The sequence below is a fragment of the Petaurus breviceps genome, unplaced genomic scaffold (genome assembly GCF_028583685.1).
Source record: "Petaurus breviceps papuanus isolate PSGF00001 unplaced genomic scaffold, PetGlider_PUasm1.0 90897, whole genome shotgun sequence".
Lineage (NCBI taxonomy): Eukaryota > Metazoa > Chordata > Mammalia > Diprotodontia > Petauridae > Petaurus > Petaurus breviceps.
In genome coordinates this window covers 6,334,642-6,354,610 of record NW_027187374.1, presented here as the reverse complement: position 1 = coordinate 6,354,610, position 19,969 = coordinate 6,334,642, and the positions used below count along the sequence as shown (strand labels likewise).

General features: G+C 38.5%; 1 protein-coding gene across 6 annotated transcripts in view; it reads right to left on the bottom strand.

Annotated features, from left to right (window-relative positions):
- EVA1C (eva-1 homolog C) overlaps nt 1-19,969 on the bottom strand; it is a 95,376-nt gene that overhangs the window by 15,751 nt on the left and 59,656 nt on the right. For 4 of the 6 annotated variants that reach the window (XM_069074904.1, XM_069074899.1, XM_069074903.1 and 1 more), the window contains 2 exons: nt 13,230-13,373; nt 122-202 (listed from right to left, as the gene is read on the bottom strand). In XM_069074904.1, coding sequence (XP_068931005.1) covers nt 122-202; nt 13,230-13,373 — 225 coding nt within the window. The remainder of the gene's footprint in view (nt 1-121; nt 203-13,229; nt 13,374-19,969) is intronic. The other 2 variants (XM_069074900.1, XM_069074902.1) reach the window with 1 other exon arrangement.

Below are 19,969 nucleotides of genomic sequence, written 5' to 3'. Positions count from 1 at the left end.
TCAAATGTATATTTTTTCCAAATATTTCCTTTAATTTTACAGGTATATGCCTAACTGTGGTCACATGGACTGTCTACCTTTACTAAAAGAGATGTCAATTAAGTAAAGCCATAAATATTACCAGAGTCACCATCTTTCTGCTTCAAAGAAGGGTTTAGAATAGAAACCATTGGATCAACCGCTGTAAGTATGTTTTGGGGAACTAAAAATAAAAAAGAGACATTTTTGAACTGTCAATTGAAAGTATTTATACCCGAGATTTTCTTTGAATTGCAATGTAGATTGGGAATTACTTTTCCAAATAGTATTTGAGTCACTGTGTCTACCAGTCACATAAATTCAATGTGTATATGTACATAGTAGGCACTTAATAAATGTTTACTGAACTGAACCGAAATTGACTATTCTGGACAATTGCATTTATAGTTTGATCTTAAAATCCAGAGAGGTGGTCTCAAGATAGTAAATAGAGGGCTAGTCTTGCAGTTAGAAAGACCTAGGGTCAAGATCTGCCACTGATACAAGTAAACCTACCTCTCAGTATTTTAAGCAACTCTTTATGACTCTAAATTACAGAGGAGGTATTAATCTGCATTGGTGGAGGGAGTTTCCACACAAAGGCTTCCCCATAATGAAATTATAGAGACAGACAGAAAGGAAAAAAAAGGGAAAAGGAAAGAAAAATGTAACAGATAACTTGTTAGAACATGGGTTTCCCTAAAGCACAGAGGCCAGTTAGTTCACTTCAGGGATATTACTTTTACCAAAATGATCAACAATTAGTGATGGCTAGATTTAATTCTTCCCTCCCACACCTGCCATGGTCTAATCTGCTTTTTATTCAGTGCTTTATATAACTCCTCCTTTCAAATAAACATGAAGATTTTCCTGGAAATTACATGATAGAGTTTCTCAGTGGATCACTGCCTTCATCTAATGCAGCCAAATCCATGAAAATGATCAAGAGAACAAGGCTGGAGATGTTAAGAGTACCTGAACTCTAGTTTTCAGGAAGAAAGCTAAAAGGTGATTCAAGAATATGGCCAAGCAAGACTGCCACATAAAAGTTTTTCACCTCTACTATAAGTGAAGACCCACAAACAGCAGCCTGATGTTCATTAGGGCCCTCTCTGGCCCACTGTTGAGTGCATTTTAAATAGCTTTTTTTTTTCCTTTTTGGAGGGCAAATGCGGTTAAGTGACTTGCCCAAAGCCACACAGCTAGTTTTGTGCTGTGTCTGAGGCTGGATTTGAACTCAGGTCCTCCTGACTGCAGGGCTGGTGCTCTATTCACTGTGCCACCTAGCTGCCCCTTAAATAGCTTTAATGCAGCTGGGAGGGTAGCTCTAGCCAACGGTCCAGAAATTTGCAGTGGGGTTCATGGAAAACAGGCACCAAATGTGAAAGAACATCCTTCTCCTTGAAGTGTTTTGGTTTTTGTTTGTTGAAGACAGATGCTTGGTTTTTCTTCTCCTAATGGTAGGGAGAAAGCATCTATGAAGAGCCTACCATGCCAAGCACTTTATAGCATCATCTCATTTGGTCCTCACAACAACTCTAGGAGGTAGGAGCTGTTATTATTTCCATTTCATCATTAAGGAAATCGAAGTAGGCAGATTTTTTTTTAACGTGACTTTCCCAAGGTGGTTACCCAGCTGGTAAATATCTGAGGCTGGATTTGAACTCAGGTTTCCTCACTTGAGGTTTAGGGCTCCATCCTGTACACCACTAGCTGCCTCAGTGGGAGGGAGGGGGAGAGGGACAACTATTTTCTTTCTTTTTTTGGCTTTGAGGTTAGAGAAATTCAAATGAAACTTTCTGGGAACTGGCCAAGAGGCAGCAACCAAATAAACCTTTGAATTGTCCTGTTTTCAGATGCTGCAGGATCCAGGTGTTTCTGTATCATTCCTTAGAAGACATTTTGCTGAAGATTCAAACCAGCTGAATCTGTCTTTCTTGCAGTCAAAGAAAGTGGTTGTTGTTCAGTCATTTCAGTCATTCAACTCTTCATGATCCTATTTTGGGGTTTTCTTGGTAAAGATACTAGACTGATTTGCCATTTCCTTCTCTGGCTCATTTTACATCTGAGGAAACTGAAGCAAACAGGGTTAAATGACTTGCTTAGTTCACACATCTAGTAAATGTCTGTGGCTGGATTTGAACTCAGAAAGATGAATCTCTCTGACTCCAGGCCAAGTACTTTATCAGCTGTGCCACCTAGCTACCTAGCAAAGAAGTAGCTCTTGGGTCAAATGACAAAATGATAGCTCATGAATCAGTACATGGAATGAGAAGACTCAGCTGCACTGTTACAAAATGCTTTTAAAATTAAATAGCTACTGGTTCCCTTCAGTTCCTAAATTTTTGGCATAGTATCATATTTTCTCCCTGCTCTCATATGTCTGTCCACAAAGTGTATTTCAAAAGATGGCCCAAAGGAGAAAAGCACCTTAATCCTTGAGGAATACTAGCACACTTTAAGAGATGAGAGAGAATAAATCAGATTTTATCAGAGATGAAACCCAAAGTGGTAGAAATGCCAAGATGACCTTTTTTGAAAGAAGAAACCACACAGAGATGATTTATGTAAATACCAACCCTGGTAACGCATTAAAAAAAAATAAACCTACCTATCCACTATATGCAAAGAGCCAGATTTGGAGCAAACCATTTAGAGTCATTCAAAAATTCACTGGTCTTAGCAACCTTTTGAAGAGACTTGATAGTAATTCAAAAGTAAAGGTCTGCCATAACAATGCCACAAGTTCATTAGAAGGATATAGGAGATATTCTGACTTTGCTAGCTTTGTTTAGTTTACTTTAAAAAGGGCAGAAAAACACCAAAAGCAGTTCACATTCAAAGGGGAACTCATTTAGTCCATTTTAACTTGACCTTGAGCTAATAATACTAATGATATGAGATTATATTAAATGGTTTTTCCACCTGGCTATTTTCAAGCAGGAAAACTTTTTGCATATGCTACTCTAACCCATGGGTCAAAGCCTGGGCTTAAAAAAAAAAACTTAGGAAACATATCTCTTTAAGTTTAAAAATGCTGAATCCCTCACTTTTCTTTTTCTTTAATCAGTAATGAAGTTGGTCTCTATATGGTATTCCTGGTTTATTCTGGAAGAGCAAAGGGATTTATGTATGACTTTTAAAAAGTTTGAGAGACATAATTTCTGGGTAATTTTATTAATAATGCCAGCATTTTGATTTTAAAAAAAAGTCAGTGACACTCTTGAATGCCAAAGACAATCATGGCGGTGGGCTCAGGGCTTATATGCCCTTGGAAGAGAGGTGTTCCTGAAAGTGGCAGTCAACTATGATTGTCTAACAATTAATGAGAGAATTAATATTACAATGAGGGGCCGGACCTATTCTAATGAACTCTGATTATGTCATTTACTTCTAAATTACCCCCAGCCTCAAACAATTTGTTCAAAGTATTTATCCCCACCTAAACCTGAGTAGAACACAATGGACTTTCCTGACTGAGTGGGGTCTGAACAATATTGTTAATAAAATTAATCTCATCTCATTATCCTTAATGTCCTTCAAGAGATTGAACGTTGAAATGAGGACTATAGAAAAAGGGGGAGCTCTGGATCCTCCTAAATCTTGGTTATTAATAATCACTTCTCTCCAATTAGGCATGCCTTTGGGAGACAGAGTCATGGTCTCTACTGATCATAAATAGATAGGAAAGAACCTACTTGAACCTAAAGACTATGGCTACTCTATAGAAAGAAGAATAGTGGCAAAGAGAGCTAGAAATCTAAAGGATATAAAATCCATGGGCTTAGATAGTTGTTCACAAATGCAGAAAGTATGACTAGCAAGCAAAGTGATCTAGGCATGCTGATGCATTGAGGCAAATTGGCCTGCATAGGTATCACTGAGATTTGATGGGAAGAGTTGTGCAGTTGAAATTATCAACTGGAAAAGGTAATAATTTATTCAACAGAAATAAGGTACAAAAAAATTAAATGAAAAGTAGCACTGTACATTAAAAAGGTATACTTATGTGAGAAAACCCTAAAGCCAGAGGCAGAAAGATGGCAGAGAGCCTTTGGGAGAAGATTGAGAAAGGCAAAAACAAAAGTGAGATTTTCACTGGTGTTTATTAACAGAATGCCTGGACAGAAAAGAGGAAATAATTGAGGAATTTTGGAAACAGATTTAAAGAAAAAATAACACTTGGTATGGAAACATGAGATAAGCAAGAGACTTCAATTATGGAGACATCTGTTAGAACTCCACTGGCCAAAGCAGCGTGCCCAGTAATTTCTTGGCTCACCTTACTAATAATAACTTCAGCCTTCAAAAGGGGGGAGGTCCCAATGAGGAGAACAGCTATTCAGGATCTGATTCCTACCAATCAATGAGTATAGTAGTGTTTCTCAAGCACTCATGATATGACATGTACTGCACTTGGCCTTGGGGATTCAAATGCAAAAATGAGACAATCTCTATGTTTGTGTGTGTATGTATACATGTACCCATAGAGTAGGCAGGTGCACAGATGTGTATACATAGTACACACATTTTGCATATGCATAGATGCATATATAAATATATGTGTATATTATGCTGTGAATAGGTACAATGTACATGTATATAAGAAACATCATACTTGTTTGTATGTATATATACATGCATGTATACAGTTGTGCATATATGTGTATCTATCCATATAGATATATACACATGCAATACACATTTCTGTATACATGTATGTATACCCATGATAGATATGATGTATTGTTTGTATATGTATATGTTCTTAATGGGTGTGTGTGTGTATATACACACATGTGTGTGCTATGTATACACACATGCACACACATATACACATACACACACCTGTTCCAAGATGATGCCAAGGACCTGCTTCGAGGGAAAGACATTCTATGTTTCCCTACAACGTGGACAGGAGCAGCTTTTTTTCCACTGGCTGTATAGCAGAACTATCAACCTGTGCCAATCTCTCTCTTTCCGGGAGCATCTGAGGATGGAGGTTCTGTTCATCTGAAGCCTGGACACCAGATAAAGCTGGGTGGAGTGAGGATCACCCTTCCCTTCCCCTTAGGTTTTGTGGCCCCTCCTCAAAGGCCCTATAGGTTTTGGCCTCATTTTGTTTTTCCTCTGAGTTCAAGGTGAAGGGTCCTAAGAGACTAACCAGGCCACATGGTTTTCCTGACTGAAAAGTCCTTTATCGTGGAGACTGGCAACAGGAATAGGCCAAATGTACCAAGGCCAAGTTTTCGGAGACTCTTACATACACCAGTATGGAGAAAGAGGCGTGGCTCTTCAGACCTAGGCAACTTTTGGTTCCCAGGGCAGTTGCTGGTCTTCTTAACCTCCCATCAGGTGGGGAACTGCAGAGCAGCACCTGCTAATGTACATCCTGGCTGATTGTTTGTATTGAGTAAAAGGGCTTTTTGTTTGTTTGTTTTTAACTATCTGTTCCATTGACTCGACCTCTCCAAATTTTGACCTTGATTTTGAGCCATCATGCACCTGGTCTAAAACAATACAAAATAAATGCACACTGAAATTGGCCAGGGATAGAAGGTAGGACTGAGGAGGAAAGTATTAACTGGATTGGAATCGACAGGAACTTTGGAGGGATGTGACTTCTCCATCTCATAAACTGTAACAATGCAGAAGAAAGTCAGTAGATTTCAAAATGGATGAAAAAAAAGAACGGGTAGGATCCCACAAACTAAAAATCTCCCAGGGAAGTCAGCTTAGGATGTACAGGGAATTCTCAGAAATATAATGCTGAAGACAGAAAGAAAACATTCTGAACAAGAAGGAAAAGGAAAGCCAATCCAGAGAGACCAATGTAGATGCATTGGCAACTCATTAAACAATTTCATTTTTTTAAAAAAGTAGATCAAAACAAGATCAGGGAAGAGGGGAAGAGTTTACACAACTTGCAGAGTCTTATAGGAATTGTGTTTGCAGGGCTTAAATTTGCCTAAAATATGCTGAGTATGGAAAAAAAACTGTTGCAGACAACAAAATGGGGTAGGCATATGGGGTTACAGAGAAGGATCCAAGAAGGGGTGAAGTTGCATGAGATGATAATCAGTGAAGGAGAGAAGGAAGAGGTACACATCTCTTATTTTGCTTTCATCTTCTCTGTAAAGAAGCATGCTTTTCAAGCATCTGGAAAGGACAGAACAAAAAAGGGCTAATGGAGAACTGACAACCATGAGATAAGGAGAAGGACAGAGAGAATCTCAGTGCCCATTATGAGTTCCAGTTCCCTAGTCCTCATCCTTGGGTTATGATGGCATTGGCAGATTATTATATTACTCAATACAGACTATTGAGTATTGCTGGCAGTATTTGAAAGACTGTGGTGAATGGGCCTGGTTCCATAGGACTGGGGAAGGGTAATGCTGACCTTATTTTCCAAAAAGGGAAGAGAATGGAATTAGCAACATATAGAACAGGGAGCTTGATGTCAACTCCTGGCAAGATTCTAGAATATATCAATAGACAGTTAGGAAATAACTCCTAGAAAAGAAGGCAGCAATCAGAACGAGCCAGCACGGCTGGATGAGGAATGAATCATGGCACATTAATGATATTCCTTCTTAAGACCAGTTTACTAAATAGTAGATAAGGGCAGTGCCTAGAATTTCTTGTTGTTCAGTTGTTTCAGTCATGTCTAACTCTTCATGATTCCCTTTGTGGTTTTCTTGGCAGAGATACTAGAGTGGTTTGCCATTTCCTTCTCCAGTTCATTTTACAGATGAAGAAACTGAGGCAAACAGGGTTAAGTGACTTGCCCAGGGTCATAAAGCTAGTATGTGTCTGTGGCTGGATTTGAACTCAGGAAAATGAGTCTTACTGACTCCAGGTCTGGCACTCTATTCACTGTGCCAGTTAAGATGCCCATTCTTCCAGAATAGATAGAGAAAAATGAGCTAGATGAAAGTACAGTTGGGAGTGGGGGTGGCAAGGGGAATGGAAGTGGTTGAATATCTATACTCTAGAACTAGTCACTATGATTCAACATCAGTTTGAAAGAAGGTGACCAGAGGAGAGCCCCAGGGATCTGTATTTGATCCTATGTTGTTTGTCAAGTTTATCGATGACTTGGACAAAGGAATAAATGACACAATTATCAAATCTACAGAAGGCACAAATCTAGAGTGGGGGTGGTGTGGGGAAATGGCTATTAAGTTCAGTTTCAGAATCATAATCCAAAAAGATCCTGACACCTAGAAAGCTGGGCTCTATTTAGTAAGATGAAATTAATGGGATTAAAAGTAAAGTCTTACATAGGTTTGTTTGTTTTTTTAAAATAGGTTTCAAAAGTTAAGATGACTAGCCAGAGAACAGTTCATCTGAAAAAGATCTGGAGATTTTAGTGTACCATGAGTTCTACGTGTGTCAAAAATGTAATATGGTAGCCCAAAAAGCTAATGCTACCTCAATGTGCATAAAGTGAGGTAGTATGTCCAAGAATAGGGAGGTAAGGTCAGACCCCATTTGTACTACTGTGCTCAATTCTGGATGAGACATTTTAGAAAGGAAATCGGTAACCTAGAGAACATCCAGAGAGTGAACACCATTCAAACAACACTATTCTCTATCCTTATTCTTTTTGACCTTCCTACAGCATTGAACACTGTGGACCACCTTCCCCTCCTGAATATTCTTTTTCTCTCTGGGTATTAGCAACTCAGCTACATCTTGGTTCTTGTCCTATCTGTCTAACCACTACTCAGTCTCTTTTGCTGGATTTTCATCCACGTCACACTCACTTACTGTGGGTACCCTCCCCCTAAAACTCTATCCTGAGTCCTTTTCTCTCCTCGCTAATCTCAGCTTCCATAGGTTCAATTTTTTATCCCTATATACATGTGGCAAACAAACCTATTTATCTACTACTGATCTCTGTCCTGAGCAACAGTTCTATAAAACCAGTCGCCAATTAGACATTTTAAATTGAACGTCCTGTAAGGCAATTAGGTGATGTAGTGGATAGAGCACTGGGTCTGAAATCAGAAAGACTTATCTTTTTGAGTTCAAATCTGGTCTCAGATACTTACTTGCTGTGTGTCCCTGGGCAAGTCACTTAACCATATTTGCCTCAGCTTCCTCATCTGTAAAATGAGCTAGAGAAGAAAATGGCAAACCATTCCAGTACCTTTGCCAAGAAAACCCCCAAATGGGGTCACAGAGTCATTCACAACTGAACAATAAAGAGGCATCTAAAATCCAACAAATCCAAAACAGAACTCATTATCTTTCCCTGACAAGGTTCTCCCTCTGCTAAGCTTCTCTATTACTGTTAAGGGAGCCACCATTCTTCCAGTCACCCAAGTTCACAACTTTGGCATCATTCTCAACTCCTTTCTCTGCTCACTCCACATCTCTAGTCAGTTGCCAAATCCTGTAATTTCTTTCTCTACATCTCTGAAGGGAGGTAGGTGGCATAGTGAATAGAGCACTAGGCTTGAAGTCAGAAAGACTCATCTTTCAGAGTTAAAATATGGCCCTAGATACTTACTAGTTGTGTGACCCTGGGAAAATTACTTAACCTTGTTTGCCTCAGTTTCCTCATCTGTAAAATGAGCTGGAGGAGGAAACGACAAATCACTCCAGTATCTTTGCCAAGAAAACCCTAAATGGGGTCATGAAAAGTCAAACACAGCTGAACAAAAACATCTCTCACATACGTCATCTTTTCTCCAGTCACATGGCCACCACCCTAGTTTATGTCCTCATCACCTTTCACCTGAACTACTGAAGTAGCTTTCTAATTGGTTCCTGCCTCAAGTCCTTTCCCCATGCCAGTCCACATTACACTCAGCTATCAAAGGGATTTTCCTAAAGTGTGGGTCTGACCATGTCACACCTACTCAGTAAACTCCAGTGGCTCTCTGGTGCCTTCATGATCAAATATAAAGCCCTCTCTTTGGCATTTAAGGCTCTTCTTAACATGGAACCTTCCTACCTTTCCAGTCTTCTCATGTTTTATTCCCTTCACTTACTCTGTGCTCCAGTGATACAGCCTACTTCTATTCCTCACATATGAAACTTTACTTCCAGATCTTTACACTGGCTATATCCCATACTTGGAATGTTTTCCTTCCTCACCTCTGCCCCTTGGCATCCCTGGCTTCCTTCAAGACTCATCTCCCATGCTCCCTTCCACAGGAGGCTTTTTCTTGTCCTCCCAACCAGCTGTGTCTTTCCTTCTAAGGTTACCTTCCTTCTGCTCTGTGTATACCTTGAACATATGTATTTATTTACACCAGAATTTAAATTCCTCAAAGGCAGGAAATGTGTGTGTGTGTGTGTTTGCCTTTCTTTCTATCTCCAGGGCTTAGCACAGTGCCTGACACATAGTCAGCATTTAATAAATGCTTGTTGAAAGAGCAGATTGTGAAAGGCATCAAGATCATGTTATAGGAAGGTTAGTTTGTGAATGAAGAATGTTTAGCCTAGAGAAGAAATAACTTAGGAAATGCACAGCTGTCTACAATTATTTGAAGGCTATTATTTAGAGAAGGGATTGGACCTGTTCAGCTTGACAATAAAAATGGCACTAGAATAGAAATTGGTGATGGGGGGAAGGGGAGGGATAGATTTAAGCTTGCTATAAGGAAAAAACTTCCTAACAATTAGAACTATCCCAGAGTTGGCTACCTCAGGAGAGAGCAGATTACCTTGCAAGAGGAGGCTGTATGGGCACTTATCAGATATATTGTAGAAAAGGTTTTTGTTAGATATAGGTTGAATTAGATGGCCTCTGTGGCACTGTCCAACTCTGAGATTCTTTGACTCTGTGATAAAGTATCCTATTGATTGGCTCCCAGGAAGTGCCAGTCATAGGCATCTTATATTGGCTATGTTTCAGGTGAGTGCAGAATATGGTAGGACATGGGAATTTCCCTTCTCACAGCACCAGCAGGTATATATTTGTACACTGGGGAATTGAATAGGAAAGAAACTGACTTGAAACAAATGCATGTACAATTGTTTCTGTGTCATATTTAGAATTAAAATTACAGTAATGTCAGCATTAGCCAGAGAGGTATTGTATATACATTTAATTTTTTTGTATATATATATATATATGTATGTATGTATGTATAGATAGATAGATAGATATATAAAAGTAAAATTGTATTTTGGAAGGATTGCAGTATCATAGATTTAGAGCTAGAAGAGGTCATCTAGTCTAATTCCCTCATTTCACAAAGGAGGAATTTGAGGCTCAAAGAGATTAAGTAGCCTGCCCAGTAGTGGTGACATGGGTAGTACTGTCCAGTAGTGGTTACATGGGTAGTGGTAGTTAAGTGGCCCAATGGGAATTCAAATTTAGGTCCTCCAACTCCAAATACAGTGTTTTTTCCAGTGTACCACTCTACCTTTAACTCTAACCCTTTCATCCAACCACTGAAATCCTCTTCTGATGTCTCCTTATAGAAGAAGGTGACCTTGGATTCTACTAAAGTATGTGATAGAGTACAAGCTTTTGCAGTATCTACATTTTACCAAACTGGAAAAGCTTTGAATTCGTGCCCAGTGAACCATTTATATCCAGTTCATCTTTAAATAGCTTTCCAAAAATTATTTTTTTTTAGCCATAGCAACTCATGAAAACCGTTATTATTAAATTTTAAAAAGCAGTGATTAGTAAATGTTTGAAAAACAAAGTAAGCCTAATTAATGAGCAAACTTTCCCTATTCATTCTTTGAAAGATTCAATATCAGTAAGACCTGTCTAGCTAATATGTAAATATCTAGAGTTTAAACAATAAAGTGACAACATGTATACACTATCTATTGCCAACACAAATGAGTACAAGTTCCTAAACATGCCTGAAAGAAATGACCCTGGACAAAAAGCTGAGTGAAACTCTGAATTAATAAACATTTTAAGATTTCTTTCTGTCACGGGATAACTAGCTGACTGGGGACCAGAGAATTTGCATGTAAGAACTCAACAATGGCAACAAAAAGGAAGCCTTTGTCCTTCTGACAGTCAGACACAGAGCATTCTCCTCCTTTATTGAAAAATGAATTTTAGGACACCCCAAATTAGTCCATAATAACCAATTAGTTATTGGCTGTTTCTGACAATACCATCAGCATGCCTTGCAAAAATGATTGAGTAGAAGGGATACACGTAGTCCCCCTCTCCCCTCCCACGGGGTTATAATATAAGGGTATGCAGGGCGAGATACCTGGCATGGTTAGGAGACAGCAAAAGGTAAAAAGGGGGCAGAAATAGTAAAACTAATTAAACTCTTAAGTTTAATCTTTTCCACAAAGGTCTGCTTTGAAAAATGATTACTGAATTACTCTCTGAAGTCTTTTTTTTCTTTATCAACATGAACTCTTGTCTCTGTTGGGTGAATTTCAAAAATGTCAAACCTTGTGAGGCCATTAAAACTAGCTGAAAAATACTTAAAAGCTGCAAATCTTTTTTGAATGCTTCATGTTACACAGTTAAGGGACATTTGGCAAAGACAAAGATGTTTTTCAAAGCCAGCTCCTTAAAAGATTTGACTCATTTAATCTATCTGCTTTTGGAAAAACACAAAAATGCCCAAGAATAAAAGTCTCCTCCCTCAGAAATAACTCACATTGGAGCATTCTACAGGCTGTTCCAGGTTTTGCAGCAGGGAGAAGGTGCAGAACACCCACAGGGATGGAGACTATCTTTAGAACAAATTAAAGCAGGATACTGGAAGAAAAAAACCATCTCATCACTGACCAACATCAATGATGGTCTTGGTGACTATATATGTTCATCTAAGAACTAAACATCTGATAGATTTCTGACTTACAAAGCATCTTTGGAGAAACTGATTAACATACATGCTAGAATTGGTTTAAGTATCTGCAAAAGAGATCTGAAGATCATGGAATTTGTGTGTAGATAATGGTAAGACTATAATCTAACCCAAATATATGAGATTAAGCCAGTAAGAAAATTAAATCCCAAACCTATTCGGGATCTAATCCTTTCTAAATCAACACACACAGAGCTGTAGGCATGATCCTTTGAGGTAGCAAGAAAAAAATGCTTACAGAAAAAAATTTGCTGCAATTTAGATGATCTCTTTAGGATCAGCATAAATAAGAGCAGCCAAGTGTTGTGTATACAGCCTCTCCCCAAAGTCTTAGTGCAGTTTTAAGTTTTAATAGCTTAATTAACATACAATATGATATGCAATATTAATAATGTTAATATAACAAACAATACTATATGATATTAACATTATATAAAATGTACAGCATCCCAAAAGTTTTGGTGCAGTTTAAATTTTTTTTTTAATTCCATGAAAATACAGGGTACCCCAAAAAGTCTGAGTGCAATTTTAAGCTATTAAAACTTAAAACTGTACTAAGACATTTTAGAGCATCCTGTATCTTGTAAATGCTAGTATTGGTCTCGCTATAGGTAGCAATCATTTAGGGACATTTGGGTGGGGGTGGGGAAAGTATAAGGCAAGGTTAAGTATGAATGTTTACTAATGAAACAATATGGTTTTTTACTATTTCAAAACTATTAAATTAAAGAATACAAATTGAGAAGCAATGATGTCCCTAGAAGACTTAAAACTTCCAGTTAATGCTTAAGTGACTAACAAATTAACTAGAATCTGGGAAAGAACAAACACTATTCCATCTTATTTCAAGGGGTCTTCAAAAACCAGAACAAGTGCCATCACCTAATATCTTTATTATTTCAGGCATACATATTAATTGATTAATTGCTGGCAAGAGAAAGAGCTAGTCACTTAGGACACCCAAGTTAGCTCATGGGGTTAAATGGTTGCCAAAGATTTTGCTAAACTCTTATGACAAATCTGTACATTTTGAAGGCTTTTAAATCCTTGGATTTAAATCATCATACTTAGCTACATTAATTTTACCTACATTTGCTTGTTCTTTTATGCCTCACCAATTCATTGCCAATCTGATTTCTATAAAAAACTTTTAAAACAAATTTTGACTGAAGACTAGACTGTTGCTTATCTGATATGAATATAACAAGTGGGGACAAAGAATGAAAAAAAGGTCTTTCCGGGATTTGTGGGAGAACAGAATAGACTTGAGTTGTGGACTGTTGGGCTTGTCATGTGCAGACTGCAGGAGAATGCTATTATTACATTTTTCTACATGATTTCACCCTACCAAAAGGGCAAGAGATTTTAAAAAAACAATGCAAGATTTACTCTTACCACATGCGTAGCCCACAGTGAGGTATTTTTTCACTCCTGGCAGACAAGGACTTCCAAAATGGTGATTGTTGACGATGATTTTGCATCTCTGCTTTCCATAACACCTCTTTGATAACACATCCAAGGCTGAATAAGATAAACAATCTGCAAGGAAAGAAGCAGTTACACAGGTTTTAGGCCCACTTTTCAGGCCAACTCAATGCACAGCTACCTGGACCTTCAGGGTTCAAACCAGAATATGGTGTTCAAAGAATTTTAGATTTCAATTTGAAGTGAAACATAGAGACCATCTAGTCTAGAGAGATGCGGCCCATAGGTGACATGTGGCCCATAACACTCCTGATAGTGAACCAGATTAAAATATTATTGGGAAATATTTAACAAAATGAATAAAAATACAATTAAAACTGAGATAATATCAACGTGTTTTTCTAAGTCAATATGCAGCCTGCAGGGATCCTTATGTACAGTTTAGTGGCCCCCATTTCTATGAGTTTGACACTACTGGTCTAGTCTGACCCCTTCATTTTACATATGAAAAAACTAAGGCCTAGAAGAGGTGAAGCAATTTGCCCAGGATCACAAGGGTAGTAAGAACAGCAGAGTTTAGATCTGACAGTAAGTCCCCTAACTCCATATCCAACACTCTATGTATGTTGTGTTCAATTAATCTTAGTTATCTGTAAGATATGAAGAGAGTTTTTTTTCAGAATTAGAGAGTTGGAAGGGACCTCAGTCACCATCCAATCTACACCGAACACAAAAGGAATCCCTACTGTAATATCTGATCATCTAACAGTCATCTCAAAGGCTAAGGCTGTGCTTTTGAAGTTAGCCTTAACCCATATAAATTATGGAAGCAAGTAGAAATTCAAACTTTCGTTGTTATTTTATGCCTTTAGTTACCCTACATGTACTCAAATATCAATCTGAAAATATGTGTTATAGTGTATGTATCATGGAAAGAATTCAGAAGATTAACAAATGGTACTTGTAAGAGGTTGTTGTTGCATAGTGATTTTTAGTCGTGTCCAAATCTTCATGATCCCTTTTGAAGTTTTTTGGCAAAGATACTGTGGTTTGCCATTCATTCTCTAGGCTCATTTTACAGATGAGAAAACTGAGGCAAACAGGGTTAAGTGACCAGGGTCACATGGCCAGTAAGTGTCTGAGACTGGATTGGAACTCAAGTCGTCCTGACTCCAGTTCCAAAACTTTATCTACTATACCACCTAGCTGCCCCATGTAGGTCTGTTTTTTCTCAGATAGGCACAAATGGGCTCACATAATAATCCATTTGTTGCCTCCCCATCCACACAATCAACACATATATATTGATTACCTCTTATATTTAGGTAGAGTATGCTAAACATTGTGGGGAAGCACACACAAATGAAGCACGCAATTTACAGTATAGCTGAGGAAACAAAACATAGCCTGGAAAAAAAGTAATTAATAATATAAGGCAGCAAATTCATGTCAGATAAGTAGCAAAGACAGCAAATGCTCTTTTGGTTTGGATGAAGGTGAGATTCCTGGGGAGGGGGTAAAGAAGACTTCTCAAAGGACATAATAAGCCAGATATTGAAGGAGAGGTAGAATATGAAGGAGCAAAGGGCATTCCAGGTAAAGGGGAATGTCATATGCAAAGGAGGAGAGTAGGGGAAAACATGGAATATTATCAAAATCTGACTGGAACAAATTTGTTTAAGGGAATAGTAGAAAATAAGGAGAGAGGACTGACAAATTTATAACAATACAAGTCATTCACCAATTGACAAATGATCAAAGGATATTAACAGACAGTTTTCAGATAAAGAAATTAAAGCCATATATAGTCACATGAAAATATGTTCAGGGCACCTAGGTGGCACAGTGAATAGAGCACTGGCCCTGGAGTCAGGAGGACCTGAGTTCAAATCCGTCCTTAGACACTTAACACTTACTAGCCATATGGCCTTGTGAAAGTCACTTAACCTCAATTGCCCAGGCTTCCCCCCTCCAAAAAGCAAAAAAAGCTCTAAATCACTACTGATTAGAGAGATGCAAATTAAAATAACCCTGAGGTACCACCTCACACCTATCAGACTGGCTAATATGACAGAAAAGGAAAATGATAAATGTTGGAGAAGATGTGGGAAAAGTGGAACACTAATACATTGTTGGTAGAGTTGTGAACTGATCCAACTAGTTTGGAGAGCAATTGGAACTATGCCCAAAGGCCAACCAAATTGTGCATACCCTTTGATCCAGCAATACCACCACTAAGTCTGTATCCTAAAGAGATCATAAAAAAGGGAAAAGGATCCTATGTCCTTTTCAAAAATATTTATAGCACCTTTTTTTGTGGTGGCAAAGAACTGGAAACTGAGGGGATGCCCATCAATTGGGGAATGGCTGAACAAGTTATGGTATATGAATGTAATGGAATACTCATGTGCAATAAGAAATGATGAGCAGAGAGAATTCAGAAAACCTGGAAAGACTCACATGAACTGATACTGAGTGAAGTAAACAGAACCAGGAGAACATTGTTCACAACAACAGCAACATTGTGCAATGACTAACTTTGATAGACTTATCTCTGCTTAGCAATGTAAGGATCCAAGACAACTCCAAAGGACTCATAATGGAAAATGCCATCCACATCCACAGAAAAAAAACTATGGCATCTGCATGCATATCGAAGCATACTATTTTCATTTTTGTTGTTTTTTCTTTCTTGTGTTTTTTTCCTGTTGTTCTGATTCTTCTTTCACAGCATGACTAATCTGGATACATGTTTAACATGACTGTACATCTATAACCTAAATCAGATTGCATGCTTTCTTGAAAGGGGAGAGGGAAGGGAAGGAAGGAAAAAAATTTGCAACTCACAATTTTACAAAAATGAGTGTGTGTTCCTGACAGGTAGAAATCAACTCTAATTGGTTAACAATGAGAGAATGAATGTTATACAGAGAGGAGGACCTGTTCTAATGAGGGGCTGGGGGACCTGACTTTGATTGTGTCACTCTTACTTCTTTCTACCCAGACTACCCCAAGTCTCAGGCAATCTAGATCAAGAGATCCACCAACCACCCAAGTCTGTTTAAGTAGAACACAATGGACTGGAGTTCACCTAGATTTTATTGTTTTTGTAAAGTTTGCTAGTTGAGTGGGGTAAGAATTCCACCTAGGTATGATGGTCTGTGTAAGGCAAATTTTTGGGCAAGGTCAGAACTGTTCTTGAGAGGGGGCAGAGTCAAGATGTAGGAGTAGAAACAGGACTTCTGAGGCTCTGGCTTCCACCTCCAATTTATGTAAAAAATGACTCTAGAAAAACTTTGGAGCTACAGAACCCACAAAATGACAGAGAGAAGCTAACCTCCCACTGAAGACAGTCCAAGAGGACAGCAGGAAAATTATCAACACATAGATGCTAAGGACAAAGTGAGAGGTCAGTGCAGTGTGGACTTTGGGATGTGGTAGTTTGGAGTTTCTCCCCTGGAGGGAGAAGCCACTGAGGTGCCATGGCTGTGCAGCCACAGTCACATGGTGTAGTTTCAGCTCCTGGCCTGCAGATTGTAGGGGGAACAAGCGACCAGTCTGAGGGGTAATTGCTTTTGATTTAACCTGCTTGGATCTAGATTGCGGCCTAGGGTGGAGGTCCTGGGGTGCATGACCAGTTTGTCAGAGCGTGTGGAGGCTCAGAGAGGGCACCCAACTAACAGTTCCAGGAACTGAGAAAACCCCAGCAATTTGGGACAAAGCTACCCTGTTTAGTAGCAGAGTCCTACTGTGGCAAAAAACTCAAAAGTCAAGTAACTGAGTGGCAACATGAGCAAGCTCTTCCTAGCAATCCAATTTTATACTCCTATTTTGGGGACAAAAAGGATCAAAGCATGGAACAGGAAGAAGACAATGAAGTCGGAACCCCTGCACCAAAAGCTTCCAAGAAAAATATGAGCTAGTTACTGGCCATAAAGGACCTTAAGAAGCAGATAAGAGAAGTGGAGGAAAAACTGGGAAGAGAAATGAGAATGATGCAAGAAAATTATGAAATGAGAGTCAACAGCCTGACTGAGGAAAATAACACCTTAAAAATAGCCTAGCTCAAATGGCAAAAGAGGCTTAAAAAGCCAATGAGGAGAAGAATGCCTTAAAAAGCCTAATTTGCCAAAAGGAAAAGGAATCTCAAAAGCTCACTGAAGAGAATCATTGCTTCAGAATTAGATTGGAGCAAATGGAAGCTAGTGACATTATGAGAAATCAAGATACTCTTAAGCAGATCCAAACAAATGAAAAAATAGAAGGCAATGTGAAATATCTCATTGGGAAAACCACTGACCTGGAGAATAGATCCAGGAGAGATAATTTAAAAATTATTGGACTACCTGAAAGCCATGATCAAAAAAAGAACCTAGAAATCATCCTTCAAGAAATCCTGAAGGAAAACTTCCCTGATGTTTTAGAACCAGAGGGCAAAATAGAGGTTGAAAGAATCCACCAATCATCTCCTGAAAAAGATCCCATAAAAGAAAACTCCTAGGAATATTATAGCCAGGTTCTGGAATTCCCAGATCAAGGAGAAAATATTACAAGCAGCCAGAAAGAAACAATTTTAATATTGTGGAAACACAATCAGGATAACCCAGGATCTGGCAGCTTTGACACTGAGGGATCAAAGGGCTTGGCATATGATATTCTGGAGGGCAAAGGAGCTGGGATTAAAACCAAGAATTACCAACCCAGCAAAACTGAGTATAATGTTGCAGGGAAAAATATGGGCATTCAAAGAAACTGAGGACTTTCAAGTATTCTTGATGAAAAAACCAGAGTTGAATAGAAAATCTGACATTCAGATATAAGAAGCAAGAGAAGCATGAGAAGGTAAACAGGGAAATCATAAGGAACTTATCAAAGTTGAACTATTTACATTCCTACATGGAAAAATGATAACTGTAACTTTTCTCAGTATGAGAATAGTTGAAGGGAATAGAAAAGTATATATATATGTATACATACACATATATGTATACATACATATATGTCTATATAGGAGGGTATATGGGTATATGAATACATATGTGAGTGTGTGTATATATGTGTACAGGTATACATAGATAGAGAGCACAGGACCAATTTAATAGGAAGGGATGACACTTAAAAGGTGAAATTAAGAGGTGAGAGAGGAATATAATGAGAGGAGATGGGGAGAGACAGAATGGGGTAAATTATCTCATACACAAGGAGACAAGGGAAAACTGTTACAATGAAGGTGAAAAACAGGAAGGTAAAAGGGAATGAGACAACCTTATTCTCATTGAATTTGGCTTGGGGAGGGAATGAAATACATACTAAATAGGGTATCTCACCCTACAGGAGAGTAGGGGGGAAGGGGATGAGAGGGGGGATGATGGAAGGGAGGGCAGGCTGGGGGGGGAGGAAAGTTGGAAGCACCCACTTTTGAAAAGGGACAGGATCAAAGTAGAAAATAGAACAAGTGGGGGGTGGGATAGGATGGAGCGAAATATAGTCAGTCTCACAATATATCCACTATGGAAATGTTTTGCATAGCTACACATGTACAACCCACATTGAATTGCTTATCTTCCCAGTGAGGATGGGTGATGAAGGAGGAAGGGAAAGAATCTGGAATTCAAAGTTTTAAAATCAAATGTTTAAAAATATATATAGCTATTATTATTATTATTTTACATGTAACTGGGAAATGAGATATACAGGCACTGGGGCACACAGATCCACTGCACCCTACTGGATAATCAGAGGTGTGATGGGGGAGATATGGGAGACAGCAGATTGAAGGAGGGGATATCCAGTGGGATCGATATTTTGGGGTGGTGGGTAGGGGAAAAATGGGGAGAAAATTTGTAACTCAAAATCTTGAGGAAATGAATGATGTAAACTAGAAGTTAATAAAGCATTTGATAAAGTAAAAAAATGTTCTTGAGATACTGGACTTTGAATAAGGAGATAGAAAGAAAAAAAACCCTAGATTCCCTCCCCCACATATTAATGGATTATTAATATAAGAGAGAAATAAGAATTTCTCTTAAAGTACTTTATAAATGTTAGCTATGATTATTATCTCTGTGTGAACATGTTGCCTCTCCTTGCTAGATTACAAATTTTTTCATTATACTAAATGGACAGAGAAAGGATGAAAGGGAAAACTTAAGTGTCCAGTAGTTGGGAAGTTTGGGGATAAAAGAATATAATCTCAGATAGAATCAGAAAATGGGCAGCGAAAGACAAATTAGAAAGAGTAGAGAGCGTCCATCATATGTTTGTAGACTGGAATGTCAAAATGTTAACAGGGAAGAAGACAGAATCTAAAAGGGTCTTTCTTTTTTTTTTTTTTCATTTTTCAAATGCTTTACTAACTTCTGATTTACATCATTCACTTCCACCAGATTTAGAGTTACAAATTTTCTCCCCATTTTCCCCCTACCCACTGGCCCAAAAAGCAGTCCCACAGGATATTCCCTCCTCCAATCTGCTCTCCCCCACATCTTCTCCCATACCCCCCTCGACTTTTCCAGTAGGGCATGGTGGATCTCCATGCCTCCGTGCCTGTACATCTCGTTTCACAATTACATGTAAAATAGTATTAATAATAGTGTATATATATATATTTTTTTTTAAACACTTGATTTTAAAACTTTGAATTCCAGATTCATTCCCTTCCTTCCTTGTCACCCACCCCCACTGGGAAGACAAGCAGTTCAGTATATGTT